Source organism: Mustela nigripes, chromosome 4, assembly GCF_022355385.1.
Source record: "Mustela nigripes isolate SB6536 chromosome 4, MUSNIG.SB6536, whole genome shotgun sequence".
In the NCBI taxonomy this organism is placed as follows: Eukaryota; Metazoa; Chordata; class Mammalia; order Carnivora; family Mustelidae; genus Mustela; species Mustela nigripes.
Window position 1 is genome coordinate 151,985,616 of NC_081560.1, and position 20,164 is coordinate 152,005,779.

The following is a 20,164-nucleotide window of genomic DNA, read 5'->3' on the forward strand; positions in this document are numbered from 1 at the left end:
CAATCTGATTGATCAAATGCCGACTGCTCAGAAAGGCAAAGAGAAGCCAAAAGCATCGTTTAACCCTTCTCTGCCGCAAAAAGCTACAGACGTTTGAACTCAGCAAAATGTTTCCCTACCCACTTATTATCAGCCATGTTCAGCACTCTCCTAAGTACAAGAAATAGAACAATGGACATTTTAAAGTCTCATCAAGAAATCAGAGAATTCCATGGCATTTGTAACAACAGAAGGGTGTGCCCAGTGCCAGAAACACACAGAGAAGGAACTCAACCAGTCTGAGGAGGTCACACGGAACTTCAAAGAGGACTGGAGCTCTGTGCTGAGTCATATTTAAGAAAACACAGAAAAGGCGCCTGAGTGGCTCAGTTGTTAAGCGTATGCCTTTGCTTCAGGTCATGGTCCTGGGGTCCTGGGATCGAGCCTCGCATCAGGCTCCCTGCTCAGCAGGAAGCCTGCTTCTCCCTCTCCCTCTCCCACTCCTCCTGCTTGTGTTTCCTTTCTCAGTGTGTTTCTCTCTGTCAAGTAAATAAATAAAATCTTAAAAAAAAAACACAGAAAATGCAAAAATGTATAGAAATGATAAAAATACAGAGAGAAACAGAGTGAAAAAAATGTATTAGATTAATAGAAGTGGCTTCATGGGAACTTATTACTGATCACACAAAGTGTTTCTAACTGCTCCCTATAATAAATGAGGAGGATGAACATTTACAGACTCAACCCTTAACACACCACTCAAATTAGGTTTTTTTTTTTAATTTTCAATATAACAGTATTCATTATTTTTGCACCATACCCAGTGCTCCATGCAATCCGTGCCCTCTATAATACCCACCACCTGGTACCCCAACCTCCCACCCCCCGCCCCTTCAAAACCGTCAGATTGTGTTTCAGAGTCCATAGTCTCTCATGGTTCACCTCCCCTTCCAATTTCCCCCAACTCCCTTCTCCTCTCTAACTCCCCATGTCCTCCATGCTATTTGTTATGCTCCACAAATAAGTGAAACCATATGATAATCGACTCTCTCTGCTTGACTTATTTCACTCAGCATAATCTCTTCCAGTCCCGTCTATGTTGCTACAAAAGTTGGGTATTCATCCTTTCTGATGGAGGCATAATACTCCATAGTGTATATGGACCACATCTTCCTTATCCATTCATCCATTGAAGGGCATCTTGGTTCTTTCCACAGTTTGGCAACTGTGGCCATTGCTGCTATAAACATTGGGGTACAGATGGCCCTTCTTTTCACTACATCTGTATCTTTGGGGTAAATACCCAGGAGTGCAATGGCAGGGTCATAGGGGAGTTCTATTTTTAATTTCTTGAGGAATCTCCACACTGTTCTTCTCCAAAGAGGCTGCACCAACTTGCATTCCCACCAACAGTGGAAGAGGGTTCCCCTTTCTCCACATCCCCTCCAACACATGTTGTTTCCTGTCTTGCTAATTTTGGCCATTCTAACTGGTGTAAGGTGATATCTCAATGTAGTTTTAATTTGAATCTCCCTGACGGCTAGTGATGAACATTTTTTCATGTGTCTGATAGCCATTTGTATGTCTTTATTGGAGAAGTGTCTGTCCATATCTTCTGCCCATTTTTTGATATGATTTTCTGTTTTGTGTGTGTTGAGTTTGAGGAGTTCATTATAGATCCTGGATATCACCCTTTTGTCTGTACTGTCATTTGCAAATATCTTCTCCCATTCCGTGGGTTGCCTCTTTGTTTTCTTGACTGTTTCCTTGAACTACAGAACACTCATGAAAGAAATTGAAGAAGACACAAAAAGATGGAAGACCATTCTATGCTCTTGGATCGGAAGAATAAACATTGTTAAAATGTCTATACTGCCTAGAGCAATCTATACTTTTAATGCTATTCCGATCAAAATTCCACCAGAATTCTTCAAAGAGCTGGAGCAAATAATCCTAAAATTTGTATGGAATCAGAAGAGACCCCAAATCGCTAAGGAAATGTTGAAAAACAAAAATAAAATGGGGGGTATCACATTACCTGATTTCAAGCTTTACTACAAAGCTGTGATCACCAAGACAGCATGGTACTGGCATAAAAACAGACACATAGACCAGTGGAACAGAGTAGAGAGCCCAGATATGGACCCTCAACTCTATGGTCATATAATCTTCGACAAAACAGGAAAAAATATACAGTGGAAAAAAGACAGTCTCTTCAATAAATGGTGCTGGGAAAACTGGGCAGCTATATGTAGAAGAATGAAACTCGACCAGTCTCTTACACTGTACACAAAGATAAACTCAAAATGGATAAAAGACCTCAACGTGAGACAGGAATCCATCAGAATCCTAGAGGAGAACATAGGCAGTAATCTCTTTGATATCAGCCACAGCAACTTCTTTCAAGATATGTCTCCAAAGGCAAAGGAAACAAAAGCGAAGATGAACTTTTGGGACTTCATCAAAATCAAAAGCTTCTGCACAGCCAAGGAAACAGTCAAGAAAATCAAATTAGGTTTTTAAGATGAAGTTCCTAGAAGTGGAATTGCTGAGTCAAAAGGAATGCACCTTTGTAAAGCCCTTGGGACCTGGAGAAGCAGGTAGTTAAGTGTCCAAATGGAAAAAGCAAGCATGCTGGGAGTGGCAGGGGGGAACGCTGCCTTCCACAGAGAGCTGGAGATGCAGGTACGGCCATGGTCAGTGAGAGAGGAAGCGGGAGGATGGGATGGAATCAAACATCTCAGCCTCCTTTTGACTCTCTCTTCCCTGGCCTATAGCCCAGGAGGCTCAGTGTAGTCTCTGAGCCAGAGTCCACAAGGTCCTCCCGTGGTCTTAGGTTCACTCAACATTTTTGCCTAAGCTAGTCTGAGAAGGTTTCTTTTCATGGAACTTAGGAGCCTGAACTAAAAGCAAAAGAAGTAGAAAGCACAGTAGGATAAGGCTTCAAGGGAAGGGAACACCTGCCCTAACATTTAAGGGAGCAGGAAGTTGGGTAGGAAGAGTTTGCTACAGAGGGAGCTGGGAGCCAGTCACAGAAGCAGAGGAAAACTGAAGTTGAGAGTTCTAGAAGCCAAGAGAGTAGATGTTAAAGATTCTTTAATAGCAGCAGGTGCTGCTGGAAAACATCCACTGGGTTTTCCTCCTTGGAAGTTACTGGAAAAGTCCTGGGGGAAAGCCAGTTCAGTGGGATGGTGCGGGCTGTGCCTGATGACAAGGGTCGAGGAGTTCAGTGGCATGTGAGGAGTTTGAGACAGAGATAGCAGAAACCCTCTCCTACAACAAAAATCAAAACTGCCTTTCTGTATAGACATCTTGTCTCAGACACGTGGGCTCTGCAGATTCACTCGGTGAGAGCTCTGAGTGGTCAGAGTTAGGGGCTCAGGTCTCCGTACAAACAATGAAATTCTGAGAGCTAGAGCAGGGGTCACAGACCAGGATTCACGACAGGATGCAGGGTGGGCCAGAACACGGAGAGCACACGGCCAGTCCCGGATTTACAGGGGTTAAGCAAACTGCTCAGGGACCAGGACTGTGTAGTCATTTCTGGCATGAGAGGATGACAAACAATTCAGCCCCATTGCCAGGCACACAGACGTGGGGCAAAAGGACACAGCATCCACCTCGACAGACTCCAAAGATGAGGGCCTCAGGACCAAAAGGGCAAGGGCGATCAGGCTTCAGTCTCATCCTTCATTGGAGAGACAAACCATCCCACTGAATGAAGTTTCTGGATCACTGGAGCAGGGCAGCGTCCACCACGAGCTCCCCCTTCACTGGAGCCCCTTCTTTTGTTTGGAAACTGTAGCAATCAAGCAGGGACAAGGTCGTGGTGAGAATCTCCCACAAGCGTCCCCAGAAGCACGCTGTAGACATCTGTGGCCCGCTCTGCCCCGGCAGGAGGCGAGGGGCTCTGAGAGGCCCGAGTTCTGGTTTCAGATCACAGCCTCTACCACGTGGCACGGAGGAGGCTCTCCCCAGGCAGCCCTGGCTGCAGACATAAAACATCTGGCCAGTCCGGAAGGCTCAGCTACACCGCCAAACACTCAGACCCAGGGGCTGGGGACACTGGCCCGCAGGCACCGGCCTCCTGTGTGTGTGTCCCCATAGCCTCAGGAGCAATCACACCTTCTCTCTGTTGCATTCCTGAAGCTCCTGGAACCTGAGCAAGTGTCCCCTTGCAGGAGGAGAAAAGCTCAAACAGAACATCTGAGTTTCTCTGGATGGGGTAGCACCCAAGACCCCAGAGTTCTGAGTTTTTCCCTCTCTTCCAAGAGTTTCTTTTGCTGCATAAAGACAATGCCCTGTTTTATCTACTCAAAACACTGAAACCACCACCCCCAGTTGTCTCTGCAAACAGATAAAACGCTGAGCCATTTCAGCCAGGGTCACAAACACGTAGATGGAGCACCGCCTTGCCACCGAGCGAGCGACAGCAAAGCTGGGCTGAGTTCCGCACAGGTGGCGGCCACTCTGCTCAGGACAGCTGTTCTCGGCCCGGAAGCTCAGCCTGTGCTGCCTTATCTCCCACTTTCCCTTAACTTCCTTCTACACACCTCTCTAATTATAAATGTGGGCTCAAAGGTTTCAAAACCCAGACCAGACTGGGCCAAACAATCCTTGTCTGGAGGCTGAATCCACAGCCTTCAGATCCAAATTGAACAAAACATCTGCACTGAACCGAACCTGGGGTTAGCTTTTCAAACACCACATTTTCTTGCGCCCTCAAAACCATTCTAAAAATCTTTTACGTCCCTCAAACTCATGTGCAGCTTTGTCTTCTGCCACCAGACTTTCAAAGGCACCAATGTCATTTTTAAGCTCTGTTGCAAGCTGCCATGCAGAAAATGTCCCTCCTGCCCCAGCCCAGGCCTCCCCGAAGCAGATGGTGGGGCTGGCAGGCTGGAGGGACACTCACGCGGCAGGGAGGCAGAGGGTGGGGTGCCAGAGCTAGTGCCAGAGCCCCCTTCCCAGAACACCAAGCCACCGCAGGGCAGGCCCAGCAGAGAGGCCCCGGCCACAGGCAGGCAGCACCTGTTGCTGGGCAACGCGGAGGCCAGCTGGGATATTCGGCCTCTCTGAAACCCGGCGGCCCCAGCATGTCTCCGCGCAGTGAAGGACGCCACTCTCCCAGACCGCTGACTCCAGAAAGTCCATGTCCGTCCCTACTCTTCCAGGGAAAATGCAAACGCCAGGATCTCGGATCTGTGCAGGCAACCTGAGCAACAGGCCTGAGGGATTTTAACTCACTGCCGCATTTCACCAAGCGGTCTGACAATGCTGGGTTTTGTCCTGCGGGCATGTGGCCCACTGAGCGGAGCCCCAGGAGACGGCCATCCCTCATCAGCTCTCCCATCCAGGAACAAAAGGGCAAAGGCCCGGCATCAGGCACCAGGGAGTTTCATCTGTACCCCTGGCCTCACTGACACCATGGCTGGGTTAAGAAAGCAAAACACAAGGCCACTGCTGCTGGAATCACAGGGAAAGAAGGTTCTAGAAACAGCTGGTCTGCGGCATTAGACAGTGCAAGGACTCTAGCTCTTTTCTGAAGGGACCTAATTCTCTGTGTGGAAAAGGAAGCCCACCCTGGGCTACGGATTTTGTGTAGAGAGCTAGGTTAAGAGTGACCCTAAGAGTCAAGAGCTACATGTGAATTACCAAGTACCATCAATTACACGCTCGTTTTAGACACGCTGAGGATGCTGCAAGGCAGGTTGGGACCACGTGCTGCAATCTTCCCAGATATAAGGAGTCTTGTTTTTTGTACCACAGATTTTTTTTTTTTAGATTTTATTCATTTGTTTGAGGGAGAGAAAGAGAGAGAGAGAGAGAGAGTGTGTGTGTGTGTGTGTGTGTGTGTGTGTGTGTGTGTGTGAGCAGGGGCAGAGGCAGAGGGAGAAGCAGACTCCCTGCTGAGCCCAATACGGGGCTCTATTCCAGGATCCCGAAAACATGACCTGAGCCAAAAGCTTAACTGACTAAGCTAGCCTCCCCCCCACCCCCGTACTACTGGTTATTTCTAAATACAGTCCTCAGACCATTTGCACTGGGGAAACACCCTGGGCCCCAGTACAAATGTTTTGCTCCCTTCCTAACTGCAATAATCAGATTCTCAGTGGGGAGCCCAGAATCCGGGTCACTAACAACCCCCCAGGAGATCCTTATGCATCTGATGATAAACAAGGTTCCCGATGTCACAGCTGCCAACGACCTACCTTAGGGATGCCCTGGATGTCTCCATACGTCTCCCTCACCATTGGGCCTCGGTCATGGAGCATCTCCCCGAAATATGGAGTAAATCAATTGTTTTTTTTTCTACTGCTTCACTCCATGAAGTAAAGATCCTTTCATCTCCTTGCTAACAAATAGGCATTCCCTGAATGAAAAGCTGGGGTGGGTGGGGGGACACCTGGGTGGCTCAGTGGGTTAAAGCCTCTGCCTTTGGCTCAGATCATGGTCTCGGGGTCCTGGGATCGAGCCCCACATGGGGCTCTCTGCTCCACAGGGAGCCTTGCTTACCCCTCTCCTCTCTCTCTGCCTGCTTGTGATCTCTGTCTGTCAAATAAATAAGTAATCTTAAAAAAAAGAAAAAGAAAAAGAAAAGAAAAGGCAGGGAATACAAGGAATCGCCACTGAATGAAAGAGCAGTCTCACAAAGAAAAAGTTTTATGGCAAAACAATGAATCCCAGTCTCTTATCTGGGTGATACTCCCTGGTTGCAAATAATGTTCACAACTGTGATTACATTTTTCTAAAAGAGAAAGTGCCTCCATCCACTGCTTTTAACTGGCTATCGGAAGAGGAAGAGGTGGGTCTGGATCCCAGTGCCCCCTCCCATGGGGCGCGATCTCCTTGCAGCACATCTCTGAGCTAACGAAAGGTGAGGGGAACCCCCAAGGCACACACGTCTCCCGAGATCTGTTCAGCTAGGGGATTCATCACCTATAAATGCCATGCCTTCCCTAAATGTAATCCTTCAGGAGTTCCTGATCACCTTTTGACATTCATCAGTTTTTCACTGACCAAAGGCTCTGCCCAGAACTCACAAAGGACATTCCTTCATTGCTTCTGGTCATAATCCTCCCCCTCACTTTGTGATCATAATTCCTGTGAACTCTCCTCACTCTCAGTAAGGCAAGGTTTCTCAGCCTCGGCACTCTTGACATTTGGGGCCAGAGACTTCCTTGTTGTGGGGAGCTGACCTACGTGGGCATTCCTAGGACGTTTAGCAGCACCTCTGGCCTCTACCCCGTAGAAGCCAAGTGCATCGAAAGCCTACTTGTGGCAACTAAAAATATATCCATAACTGGCAAATGTACCCTGGAGGGGCCCAACCCCCTCGAACCCCAGTGCAGCAGAATCCCCCCCCGGAGGTCTTGTGAAAACCGAGACTCCTGGGCACCACCCCTAGTGTTTCTGATCTTGCGCATGAAGGGAGGACTCGACACTGTGCCTTTGTATCAGGCTCCCAGGTAATGCTGCTGCTGCTGGCCTGGGACCAGCCAGGGCTCCTGCTGGGAGCACCTGGAGAGCTTTGAACCAGTTCCAGTTCAATCAGAATGTCCAGAGACGCGGTCCAGGCATCAGTGTTTTTAAAGCTCCCCAGGGGACTCTAACATAGGTTGAAAACCACTTGCTGAAGGTTCTCAACCTATTTCTAGAATCCCAAACTCTGTAAGAAACTGGAGATAAAATTTGCCACGGTAGGGGTACATTTCATTTGTACAGTACTTGAAGATCCCTCCCTAAAATCACTTAGGAGTAAGAATTCTGGAGCTTGGGGCTTTCTCTCTACTCTTTCAAAACCCATGGGCTGATACCAACAGGATTCCCACCTTACCCTCGTTCTCATTCTCTCTCTCTCTCTCTCTCTCTCTCTCTATATATATATATATATATATAGTTTTGGGGTTTTTTCAAAAGATTCTACTTACTTTTTTTAGAGAGAGCGCATGAGTGGGTGAGGGGCAGAGGGAAAGGGAGAGGGACAAGCAGACTCTGAGCTGAATTTAATGTGGGGCTCGATCTCACGACCCTGAGCAGAAATAGAGTCAAGAGTCGACACTTAACCGACTGAGCCACCCAGGGGTCCCCTCCTACCCTTCTCTTGAGTAAATTTAAGATAAGAAAACAATTTAAGGGACACCTGAGTGGCTCACTCGGTTATCATGATCCTGGAGTCCTGAGTTCAAGTGCTGCATCAGGCTCCCTGCTCGGTGGGGAGTCTGCTTCTCCCTCTCCCTCTGCTCATGTTCTCTCTCTCTCTCTCAAATAAATTAATTTAAAAAATAAAGAAAACAACTTGATGTCATAGCACAACTAAGAAGTCAGGATCCTTTTTGTTGGTTAAATGCAATAGGAAGCTACTCAAATAAGAGGGATGGAAGCTCTCAGCAGAAGGTGGGAAGAGAAGGGACAAAAGCAGGGAAGAAATGTGTTTTGTTTCACAGAACCAACAGTTCCAGCCTAGGAGACGCCCAATGAGGTATTTCACCAGAGACTCACCTGCTCGGGGTGTCTCCACTAACAGCCCGCATGGGAGCCAGGTGAGCCAGGCTGAGGCTGAGGACCTCAAGTTACCTTTAGCTCATTATGCTAACATCACATCCTATGGGCAGAATGTTCTGCCATTTTTTAGAACGTACGAGGCACATAGTAGCGTGCTGACGTGCTAGACATGCGCGACTCATCCAACCGTACCAATGGCAGCTCCCTGCCCCAGGCCCTAACACACTGAATAAAAGGTTCTTGTACTAACCCCGTGGGGAGATGGGGCTTTGAGAACTATCTCCCTGTCCCCTAACTTGTAACAAGAAATAAAAAGTCCTTCGCTTCCAATATTGGTTGTGTTCAATTTGGTGTATGTACCCCAAGTGGTGACCCCTCCTTGAGTTTGGTGATGCTTTCTTCCCATTTTATTCCTTTCTTATTCTCTAAAAGAGAGGGGCATCTTATAATAAAGAAACATGCAAGGTCTACCTTCAAAAAATGCCCAGGTCTCTTTCTTTTTCTCAAAGGATGAATCTTCAGAAGCTTTGAGGGAAATCACTGTAAGACAAAAAGAGAAACAGCACAGCGTGAAGTGCAGTAGTTTACGGACCCGGCCCACACTGTGATCCAAAATAATACCATATGGTGTGAGCGGCCCTGACATTTACAAAGCCATTTTCTCATTTGCAGAACCACATTTAATTATCACAACTCACACATGAGGGAGAGGTACAACGCCTGACATACCACACTGGAGGCTCCAGCGGGGGGAAAGTAGGTTGTCTTTGTTTAAAAGCCAATAAATGACAAAGCTGGGACTGAACACAGTAGAAGTCCCACTTGCCCCACATACTTGTCAACTACAGAGTTCCCCAGTTGGAATTCTAAGAACCAAAACGTTTATTTGACCATATTAGTGGACATCTTTCTAAGTATGATGCACTTGACTCCTCCTAGACAGAGGAGCCTGAAGTCATTTGATGGCCCAGGGTCTGGGTTCTGAGCATCACTCTGTACCAGACAGTCATGCACAGCAGGCGGCATCTGATTGAGATTATTTTGTTCACTTTTAGTTATAGTTGGTCACTGAACTTACTGAGCCTGCTCCCAACAGTCAGGGAACAGAACTGAGCTATACAGTGTAAAACTTTGAATATTCCACAAAAGAGGCTGGAAGCACGGAAGGGTTCCATGCATAAGGGTAATTTAATCATGGGTAAAAAAATTAAGCTGACCAAAAAAAGCAAAATGTGAAGGAATGAGATCACTGTCCGATAGAACTTTCCAGGATGAAGGAAATGGCCGCCCATGGCTAATTGAGAATGTGAAGTGTGGCTGGTCCACATGGGCCTGAGGAATTGAATTTTTAATTTTATTTTAATTAAAATAAAAAGGCCTGTGGCTACCTCACTGGAGAGTTCTAGAGAAGAAAATCTAGCACCTGAATAGAAAGACAAAGGAGGTTGGAATGGAGATTGAATCAGAGAGGTAAGGCCTATGGCAGAGATCGTCTGAAACTCTATTTACTGTCCCTCCAAAAAACTTTTGTATTATATTGTCATGAATTTCAATCTGAATTTTCACCTTTTTACTTCTCTAGGCCTTATACTGGGTATTTCTTATTGACCCATCTTGCAGATCGCCAGTCTTCCCATGTGATAAAATCGTCTATTAACTCATTTTTATATTTAATTAATTTATTCATGTTTATAAATCCCAGCTCCCGACAAATTTCTCCAGCTTGTCACCTAATTTTGCAACCATATTAATCACATTACTTTAATGCATGTGCCTGATAACTTTCATATCTGCATCACCCGTAGACGTATTTCCGTTATCTATCTTTGCTTTTGATCATGTCCCTTGCTGTATCTTAGCACTTTCTTTTAGTTAAATGCCAGATATTTTATATAGAAAACTTTAGAAAACTAAGCAAGATTTTATCTTCCGGGGTCTCTGGCAGGCTCAGTGGATAGAGTGTGCAACTCTTGATCTCAGGGTTGTGAGTTCAAGTTCCACATTGGGTGTAAAGCTTACTTAAAAATAAGATCTTAGACATTTTTTACTTAAAAATAAAATCTTAAACACTTTTTAAATTTTCCTGGTAATTGGTAAAAGTGGAGAGAACATCTAATCCAATCAGGATTTTAACTGCCTGGAGTCTGGGTTTCAGTTTTATATAGTCTAGACTATCTTTGGCTTGCCCTTACTTAAGGGATCCTCAGTGAGAAGCCTAGAGTATCAACCAGGGCCCTTCCAATTGTTAAAATTGCCAAAAGTTATGCTTGCCTCTCAAGCATCCTGACTGACACTCTCTGTATAGCTTCTCTTAACTGCTTAAGTATGACAGAATTTCTCAAAGAGTTAGGTGTCTCCAACATTTGGGGTCACTAACTACTCTTCCCTATGCTCTATTTAGATAGTCCTTCAGAGACAAATAAGGGTAGCTGAAATGCATATAATTGTGCAATACAAATGTATTTATGATAAATAAGGGTGTAATTGCTACAGAAATCTACATTTCTTTTTTCCTACTTTCTAATTGCTCTCAGAAGGCAGACTTTGATCTGCTATAAGCTAGTCTGCCACTACTGAAGAACTCTCCCATTAGAACCTAAATTCCTTAAAATGTATCTTCTATCTCTATATCCCCATCACTTGGTAGACTGCCTGGCAGCTAGTTAGTGCCTAGTAAATAAATGGATAATCCATTTCTTTCTGAGTCCACGAAGTAAGCATTCTGGCCCTCCAGGAATGATTTCTTGGTCTTGTATATAATATTCAACAAGTCACATAATTTGCCCATCATCATCCTGCTTAATTTCCCCACCCACAGCTGACTGCCAGTGCAATCAATCAATTCTTCCTTCAAGAAGTTAAACTAAGAAACATAGTATATAATGGTTGTTGTGGGCCCTGGGTTGAAGGAGCCTGTGGACTTCTGGGCGGCAGCCATGTTGGAAACACAGGCAAGTGGAACAGAGCGGGGGCAGAACCTGCAAGGGGACACAAAGTGAGAGGACTCGTGGGGCTGAGGGCTTGATCTTGCTGGAGCTCTAGGCCCCAAGAAGGCTGATGTAATGTGGCTGCTATCCTTGCATTTTATGAGCTCCATATCCTTAAATCTATCCCTGCTTTTCTTCTGAATTAGCTTGAAAGGGCTTTCATAACTTCAACAAATTGAGCAGAGGCTAGGAGTACCCTAAAGAGACACAAAGAAAGCCGAAAGGAAAGAGAGATGATCTCCAAGGACCTGAGTTTTCAGGAGATCCAGCATGCCCATGATCTTCCAGAGCCCTGCCCCTCCAAATGTGGCCCACAGCCAAGCAGGGCAGTGTCACCTGGGGTCTTGTTAAAAGTGCAGAATCCCAGGGTCCTCAAGCCAGACCTACTGGACCAGAATCTGCTTTTAAACCAGATACCCTGGATCAATCATATGAACTTTAAAGTTTGAGATGCACTAATAAACCTCGGGTTAAAAAACAAACAAAAAACAAAACAAAACAAGTTGCCATTTACTGGTTGTGTAACCTTGGGCAAGGTGCTCGATTTCCCAGTGCCTCAGTTTCACAAATAGGGATGACAAATGCCTGCTCTTAAAAGACATGTGAGTCAAACACGTTAATATATGTGAAGTGCTTAGAACAGGGCCTAAGATGGAGTGAGCCATTTTTATCTGCAACAGTGTTAGCTCCATTAGAAAAGGGATTTTTGTCTGTTTTTTTTTTTCCTGGCTCAAATTCCTGCACCTGATTCCAGCACCATCCTTTGTTGTCAGTCCTTTGTTTCACTGTGTGAATCTTCAGTCGCCCAAATGGTCCCCAAGAAAAGGTTCCTTGTCCTTGTCACTAAATGCCTACAGCTCAAAAGGGCTGCTACTGTCCTAGCAAAGGCAGGCATCTTCGGACAACTTTTTCTTCATTTTTCTTTTTCTTTTTCTTTTTTTTCCACAGAAATTATGGGTCCTTGCTGCAGTCAATAACAATGGCTTTGCCTTACTTAGGATACAAGATAACAAGGTCTCCCTAACCAATTTACAGAGACCTGCACTGAAAAAGCCAAAAAACTGGGATTCTAAGCTAACAAGGCTCTAAGCAATGAATTAATGCATGTTCCTCATTTCCCTGCAGCGCAACTGTTTTATGGGAAAATACAGAAAATCTATTTGCATATGATTAGCAACACGGATCATAACTTTATCTGTTCCATAGACTCCTTCTGAGCTTCAGAAATTTGTCCAAGGTTTTGCCATAATGATCTTGTTTCAGCTGCTAATCCCCTGCTATCTCAAAGTGAATTTGATACATTGTCAAACTTTGTGTCTGAGCCCAGACACTGTAAGGAAACAGAGTGCAGGATGGGTGGGTGAAGGGCTTTGCAGTGGACAAGAAGCAGGTCTGCAACTTGAGCAGTGCACCTCCTTCACAGCATGGCTGCACGGGGCAGGCACAGATTTACAGAAGCGAGCCTGGAGACACTGAGTGGAAGAGGCCACTGCAGGGTAGCTACAGAGGAGGATAAAATGCTTCAAGGAAACATTCTGCTTCACCAAGCAGAGTGGCAAATTTTCTAAACACAGGTTATTTACTCTGATCAAAGACTTTTAGAAATAAAATGACCGCTTCTTGATCATCCAACACTTGTAATGGCTTTGGATGAATTAAGCCATCAGAAGGCTTCAGACTTTCAAACAAGATTCAATAAATCTATCACTTTCAACTGCGTTTGCCTCACCTGGTGATCCCAGCTGGACTCCCAGACAACTGGGAAGAAGGCAACAAGCATGCTTTCATACCCAAAGTGCTGGCTTTTTCTAAGTATCAATCAGCTCAGGGGAGCTGAATGTCCTCACACATCCTGATAGTTACCTAAGATTGGGGGAGTTCCCAGCTCAATCCCTCCAAGATAAGAATTCACATGCATTCAATCAGCCTTTTAACCAATGGGTTGTCTTATAGGGTCATGAAAGGGAATGGGGTGTTCATCCTCTGTGCTGGGATTCTGAGGTCCGGAGGAGGAATAGCACTTCCGTCCCTTCCCAGAATGGAGCGTGTTACTTGAGTATTCCTGCCTGGCCTTCTCTTCCCTCCTACATCCACTCAACCTCCTACTTCCCCAGGCAAGGGGGCTGGGGAGGAGTCCCTAATTCAGGCGAGCTTCTGACACACTGCCCCTCTCTGGGTGGAGGAATGAGGTCAAGCCCCTGCTGAAGGCAGTCTCGGTCTTGTACACGTTCTGAGACTGTGCTCTCAGCAAACAGCTGACGAGGGGATGGGCAGTGTGCGCCCCCTCGGGAAGGTCTCATTATCCCGGCTGCTGGGAGTGATGCCAACCCTGCTTCCCGGGGAGTTCTGTCTGTGGCCACTCAGGTGCACGCTCCTCTTTCATCCTACCTGCAAGGACCACCTCCAGCCATGAGGTTGGGGGCCCCGGGCCACCCTGCTGGGCCTGGGCGAGGCTCCCGAGGAGCAATGCAACTGATCAGGAAAGCAAAAGGAAGTCCAATTAGACCTTAGCAGCAGACCACTTTTCTTAGGATAAAGTGAGCATTTTTATCTCTGTCTGATTTGGGCTCATTTTTCGATCGGTTTGGGTTCACAGTAGAGAAAACAAGAGCACTCAAAGATAGGTCATCCACTGACCTACTGACTGCTTTACAATTTTAGGGACCCCGGTGCCCAGTGGACAGAGCCTGTGCGACCTCCCCGTGAGGTGTGGGCAGGGATGACGGAGCTGCAGACTGTCTGGGGGCCTCTAGCCAAGACGGCAGAAATCAGATGAATCTCAAAAGGAGCAAGTCATGAGATTCACCCTATCTTGGCCGCTCTGGGAAGAACTGGTTGGAAGTGGCCACCGGATCAAACAGTCTGGAAGAACGCAGCCCAGAGGCACCCAAACTGATCCTATCAGCCTCCTGTCTGGAAAAAGCAGGTTGGAAAGAAAGAATCTTAGTCAAGCCCCCTGCGATGAGACCCGTGGGGAAACCATCACTCAAAGAGGTGTGAAAACTGAGAGCCTTGATTGCTAACTTGGACAGAATGTCCTGCCAACTCCCCTGGGGAGGACAGTTTCACAGGCTGTGGCAGACTGTGTCCCCGAGCCCCTGAGACAATGCCCTCCTGGCTGAGGGGCTCCCATTCCCCTCCTGGTCTTCTTTCCACAGATCATACTGATACCCTTCTCTGGACCTGCACTGACCCCATCATCCACAGAACAGGTCACTGACAATTTTTAGGGGCCTTGGAAAGGCTCCCTTTCTTCCAAAACTCTTTCTCATCGGCTCTCCCTGTGTCCCCAGTTCCTTTAACAAAAGATCCTACAATTAAAGCAGCTTAAATTGGAACCATGGGTTACATCCAAAGGAAGGTGCACAGCACATTTCTGATAGGGAAGGCCTTCTGGAATGCAGATATTGATGGAGAGGAGCGTAGAAGGGTCCCCGGCTCAGCCAGAGGTCTGAGAAGGCTGCAGGGACACCGCACAGGCCAGCCTGAGTTCAAGAGACGTACCTTCGCCTTTCTAGTCCCACTGTTCTTTAGGCTGGGCTTAAGCATTCTCTCGGATTACATACACAGATTTTAATCATAGAGAATGTTACCTTTATTTAGTGCCCAAAGACCAAGATTTCTAAAACTTTGGTGTGTAGGGGAATTCACTGGGACTCTTGCTAGAATGAACATTCCCAAGCATCACCCCTAAGCTTCTGATGAGAAATTTGGGGCTGGCTTAGGAATGTGCACAATTGGGAAGCACGACATTCAAGAAAGCCCGAGGCTCGGGGTCTCGGGATTCCGCTTAGAGAAGCCCGGCCTAGCACGCTCTGAGTAGAGAGGTGAGCACAGAGTGCAAGGAGACATGGGAGACAGGATTCAAGTCACCAGGAGCCAGACCCGGGGCCTCCGTCGCTTGTCCAGTCCAGGGCAGGGTCTGGAGCTCAAAACTCAAATAATGCCTCTCTCCCTTTCATCCAGGAAAAAGAAAAGTAACAGCAAAACCTAAGGAGTAAGCCTATCACATGAGTGTTGTTTACAAAAAACTCCAAACAGGCCCCTTTAAATAGCATGTCTCAGGACAAAAGAACACAGTTTTTAAGGAAGTTACTTTCTAAAGAACAGACCGTCTGTAACGACTGATGTGTCTCCCCAAATGTCTGACTCAAACTTGGAAATTGGAGAGAATGTGAGCGAGGGACACCGTGCTCCAACGGTGACCTGGTATTTCATGCTCTCCCTCCCTGCACACTGTGTTGCCTTAGAAAGCATCACTGTGCCCCACGCCTTCATCTTGTTATCCACCACCCCCAGCTGGACTGCACCTGTCTTCCTCACTTCTCAGAATCCTTCTGGGCCCACTGTAAGTCACGGTTACTTTGAACAAACAAATGAATGGAATGAGCATGAGCATTGGTATCAGTGGGTCAAGACCGCCTGAAAGGAACTTGGTCCTGGGATGATGACACTGTTACATTCTGGAAGGCTGGGAAGAGAGGCCAGGGAGGGACCCATCCTAGCCAGTCACTTCCCTTTGTCTGGAAGCCCTGCCCCCAAAGCAGTGGGAATGCACCAGTACCCCGGGCCATTAAGCCTGACTTCTCTGCAAAGTTTGGGCCCAGGAGTTACGTACTGTGTGTCTGCTATGATTAATCCTATGGCCTTTGAGTTCTTAGTTCATTACAGAATGGAGGCAGAAAGACCCAAGATCTTAAGCAGAAGGCAATTCTTAAGCTCACGGAAACTGAAAGGAGAGGGACAGCCAACCCTGGTCCCTGGCATGTAGATCTCACTGACTGGCACCCAGGGGCTGCAGGAATCCACACAGCAGACACTGCCCTGCCTCAGTTTCCTTAAGCAGCATCTTGCACAGATCAGTAAGAGGGAAAATCAGAGGAGACCAGAAGAGGTTGGTGATATGAAATACGCACAAAGAAAGATCCTTAGGAGCACCTGGGTGGCTCAGTGGGTTAAAGTTTCTGCCTTGGGCTCAGGTCATGATCCCAGGGTCCTGGGATCAAGCCCCACATCAGGCTCTCTGCTCAGCAGGGAGCCTGCTTACCCCTCCCCTCTCTCTCTGCCTGCCTCTCTGCCTACTTATGATCTCTGTCAAATAAATAAATAAAATCTAAAAAAAAGAAAGAAAGAAAATCCTTAAAGAAAATAAAGAGGCGGCAACACTTTTGCTGCAAATTCAAAAATGCATACACTCAGTTCACAGTTCCTTCTTATTCAACGAGGGACAGTTTCCCAAGGAAAAAACTGTTAAAAATGTAGCTGTGTCGCCACTCTTTATAACTGGATCAGCATTCTCAGGGAAGGCAGAGGCAGCCCCAGGGACACACAGAGACTTTCTCTGTCTCTGACCTTTGGAAGTTCGCCTATTGCTTCACTTCCCCCTTGTGTCTCCAAGATTCAGGCTAAAGGCAGTCTCTCTTGGGGCTCAGACAAAGCCATGCATGCGAGTAAGACCTCCGAGTGACCTACAGGGAGCAGCTGATGAGAAACGGAAAAGTTCCAGTGCATCTATTTCAGGCCACGCTTTTCTTTCGCATCCACTGTAAGACAAATTTTAAAACACAAAGGAAAGCAAAAGAGCAAACAAGCCAACAAATGAAGACCCGGATTAAATAGACTTCCCATTATGACAAGGCAGTTGGAAAAGAAGGTCGCCTTGGGAGATGGAATCTGCTACAGAATACAAAGGCCCAGTGTATGACCCCAAAAGCCATTAGGAAACGCTGAAATGTAGGGCTTGGGAATGGGCGCTCCAGATACAAGTCCGGGTCTACATACTTGCTTGCTTCCACCTTCCACTCCTTGTTGCCTTTAATTAAAATGGCATTTTACCAAAGAGCCTGGGTCACTCATTCTTGCTTTCTTCCCCACCCTCCCCCCACCCCCATCCCCCACCAAAATACAATCACGGAGCCCTTCTATGAACCATGACCTGTGTCAGGTATGAGGATGCATTTCAGAAGAATCTGGCAGGGTCCCTGGAATCGAGGTTATCCCTAGCTAGGTGCACCATGCCGACCTCAGCTCCTATCATGACCCCCCCCCCCCCCACCCCCGGTCTGGCCCTCACCAACCACAAACATGCAGCCAGCTCTAGCAAGTCGTCTGCATACTCCTCTTCCCTCTGGTCTAACCTTTGCTCAGTCTGTTTTTTCTCTTGACATGGCATGGACCACAGCTGTCCTGGTCCCCCTCACCCTGTGGCACAGTAGAATCCTACAACCTCCAGGTGACCTTCTCATTTCCCCTGAGAATATATCCTTGTCTCTCCTTTACTCACATGTCAGTGTCACCCTCGTCTATGGCCTGTTCACACTTTTTCTTAGCTATCTCCATAACATCTCTCAGATCCATACTCTTATCTACGTGTTCCCCCTCCAGATGGCGAGGCTGGGCCCAGAGAAGGGGATCAGACCTCCCCACCCATTCCTCTCTTTAAGGTAGGCACAACGATAATGGGCTTGTAACCCGGGGCTTAATACATGTGTGTTCAGTTTGATTTCAGTCTCTTCAATTCTTCCAAGACCATGGCAGTCGGAGTGAGGGTAGGCACACTGAAGAATTGTTTCAAGCGTAGTTTAAATTACACTCCTGTTGTCAATTTGTCCCCTTTGAGGATCTGGACCTGTTGACACTTTCAACATCTTGATATGTGCTTGCTTAATTAAGCAGTAACACTAAATGTTTAGTAAATCTCACTCCTAATTATCTGCTCCGTGTCTCCAGTGAAAAAGGAATTATTTAATTTCTTCCCCTGAAACTTGAAATATGGGTTCCCTGGGGTAGTACTTTCAGATCCAATTATTAAATTCCCTCTAACATTTTGGGGTTAAGTAGTCAAATAAGAAATTGTAATTTCATCTTTGCCCCCAAACACTTTTAGGGTAACAGAGTTTTCCATTTGCTTTGTTCACTCCCTACATTTAAAGCTTATTTATATAATCTTGAGTCACATAGCCATTTGGCTTATTAAAATATGTTGTTTGGGGTCAGACTGAGATACTGATTAAATTGCAGGGGACAGCCTTTGCAAATTGCTTCTATTATTAGCGTTTTCACTGTTAATGAAGACATCTCCATCTGAAAGTATGCAGATTCATTTTGGCTCAGAGTATCAGTCTGCCTCTGAGTCTGTGGGTGGCAGGACTGGGCTGAAAAGCCATCCAGGGTAACTTTTTATGAGGTCTGGGGAATTAAATTTGCTGTCCCTTAAGACCTCACCGGGCAGCTTCATCTCCCCATTGGGTATTACCCCCAAACTTCTACTCATACTCTTTCATTTCCATTCTGATCAGTTGTTTGGCCAACTGCAACATTTTTAAATCATAGTGCTGGGTACAAGGCACTCAGGACTCCACCTCCCTGCTATCCCTGGGGTCAGGCAGGACCTTACCTTGTTCTTCACTTCATGGTGTCTCACCCACACTGAGGCCCGCATCTGCATCTCACCTGCTCATGATGAATGAGCAAGAAGATGTTACCTACACATGACTGTCATTGGAGCAGAAGACACAAGGCTCACAGGGCCCCTGGGGATCGAGGTGACTGCAGCTGGTCCTCACCTAGACACTGTGCTTCTCTGAATATCCCACATACTGACCTTCTGAGGCTCCGGGCAGAAAGCTACTGTACTTTCTCCCTCCAGTGCTGCCTTCTACTAAGAATATTCTGCTTTGTCTAGACGGCCAATGGGCTGGTCTGGAGGTGTTTGAATCAACACCGACCCAAACTAGCTCTTTCTGTTGCCCCAAATGTTGACTCCATCCCACCCCTGCCTTTAGACATTCTCCCTCCTCCCCACCCCCCATGGTTTCAGCTGCCTGACTCAGAAATCAGTTCTCACTAGCCAGATCAGATAGGGACGTCAGCTCCTCATGCTTGTGTACTTACCAGACAGGGTGGCCTCCAGCCATCTTACTCTCAAACCTAAATGCCTCCTATGGACCAGCTGGGCACCACCCTGCTCATACTACTGAGACAGACCTCTGCGTGCCATCCCAAGCTCTCTTTCTTGCCCACACCCAGTCGGTTACTAAAGACTTCCCATCTGACCTCTCCACATCCCTCTGTTCCTCGTGCCAAATGTCATCCTCTATCATTCCAAGCCTGGGCAGCTACAGAAGGCAGCCTCCTCCTCCTCTAGTCTGGTTCTCAAATCCATGCCCTAACCAGCCAACACAGGGATCTGTCAGAAGATTCTAATACTTTCTGGGGTTGGTGATTCTTATCATTTAGAGGAGATTGAGAAGAACAGCCTACAAAATCAAGTGTAAATTCCTTAATATTCAGGACAAGCCCCTCCACCTTCAGGCCTGCCTGACTCCCCCAGTTATCCACAGCTGCCTCCTCTCCCCAGCTCAGACTCCAGACCCACAGTGATAGCCGGCCCACACACTGAGATGCCGCCCCCTCCCGTTTACCACTGCAGAAATGGCCCTGCCTTCTCCCCCATCCTTGGGGGCGCTCCCATGTGTTGAATGAATGCCCGGTGCACACCGTGTTTATTGCACATACATTACCCTCTAACATCCTGTTTGTGTATCAGCCACCCCTACAGACAGATCTACCATATGTGTCCCAAGTTTCCAGCAGGGCAGGGACTCAATAAAATGCCCACGGAGTGAAGGGATAAAGGAGCCCACACAGCGCCGCTGAGCACCGCAGCCCACGCGTGATTCCCCGAGGCAGTG

At 47.0% G+C, this 20,164-nt stretch overlaps 1 protein-coding gene across 2 annotated transcripts in view; it reads right to left on the reverse strand.

Annotated features, from left to right (window-relative positions):
* Positions 1–20,164, reverse strand: part of VSTM4 (V-set and transmembrane domain containing 4) — a 98,215-nt gene that overhangs the window by 61,131 nt on the left and 16,920 nt on the right. For both annotated transcript variants that reach the window (XM_059395877.1, XM_059395876.1), the window contains exon 3: positions 8,956–9,024. In XM_059395877.1, coding sequence (XP_059251860.1) covers positions 8,956–9,024 — 69 coding nt within the window. The remainder of the gene's footprint in view (positions 1–8,955; positions 9,025–20,164) is intronic.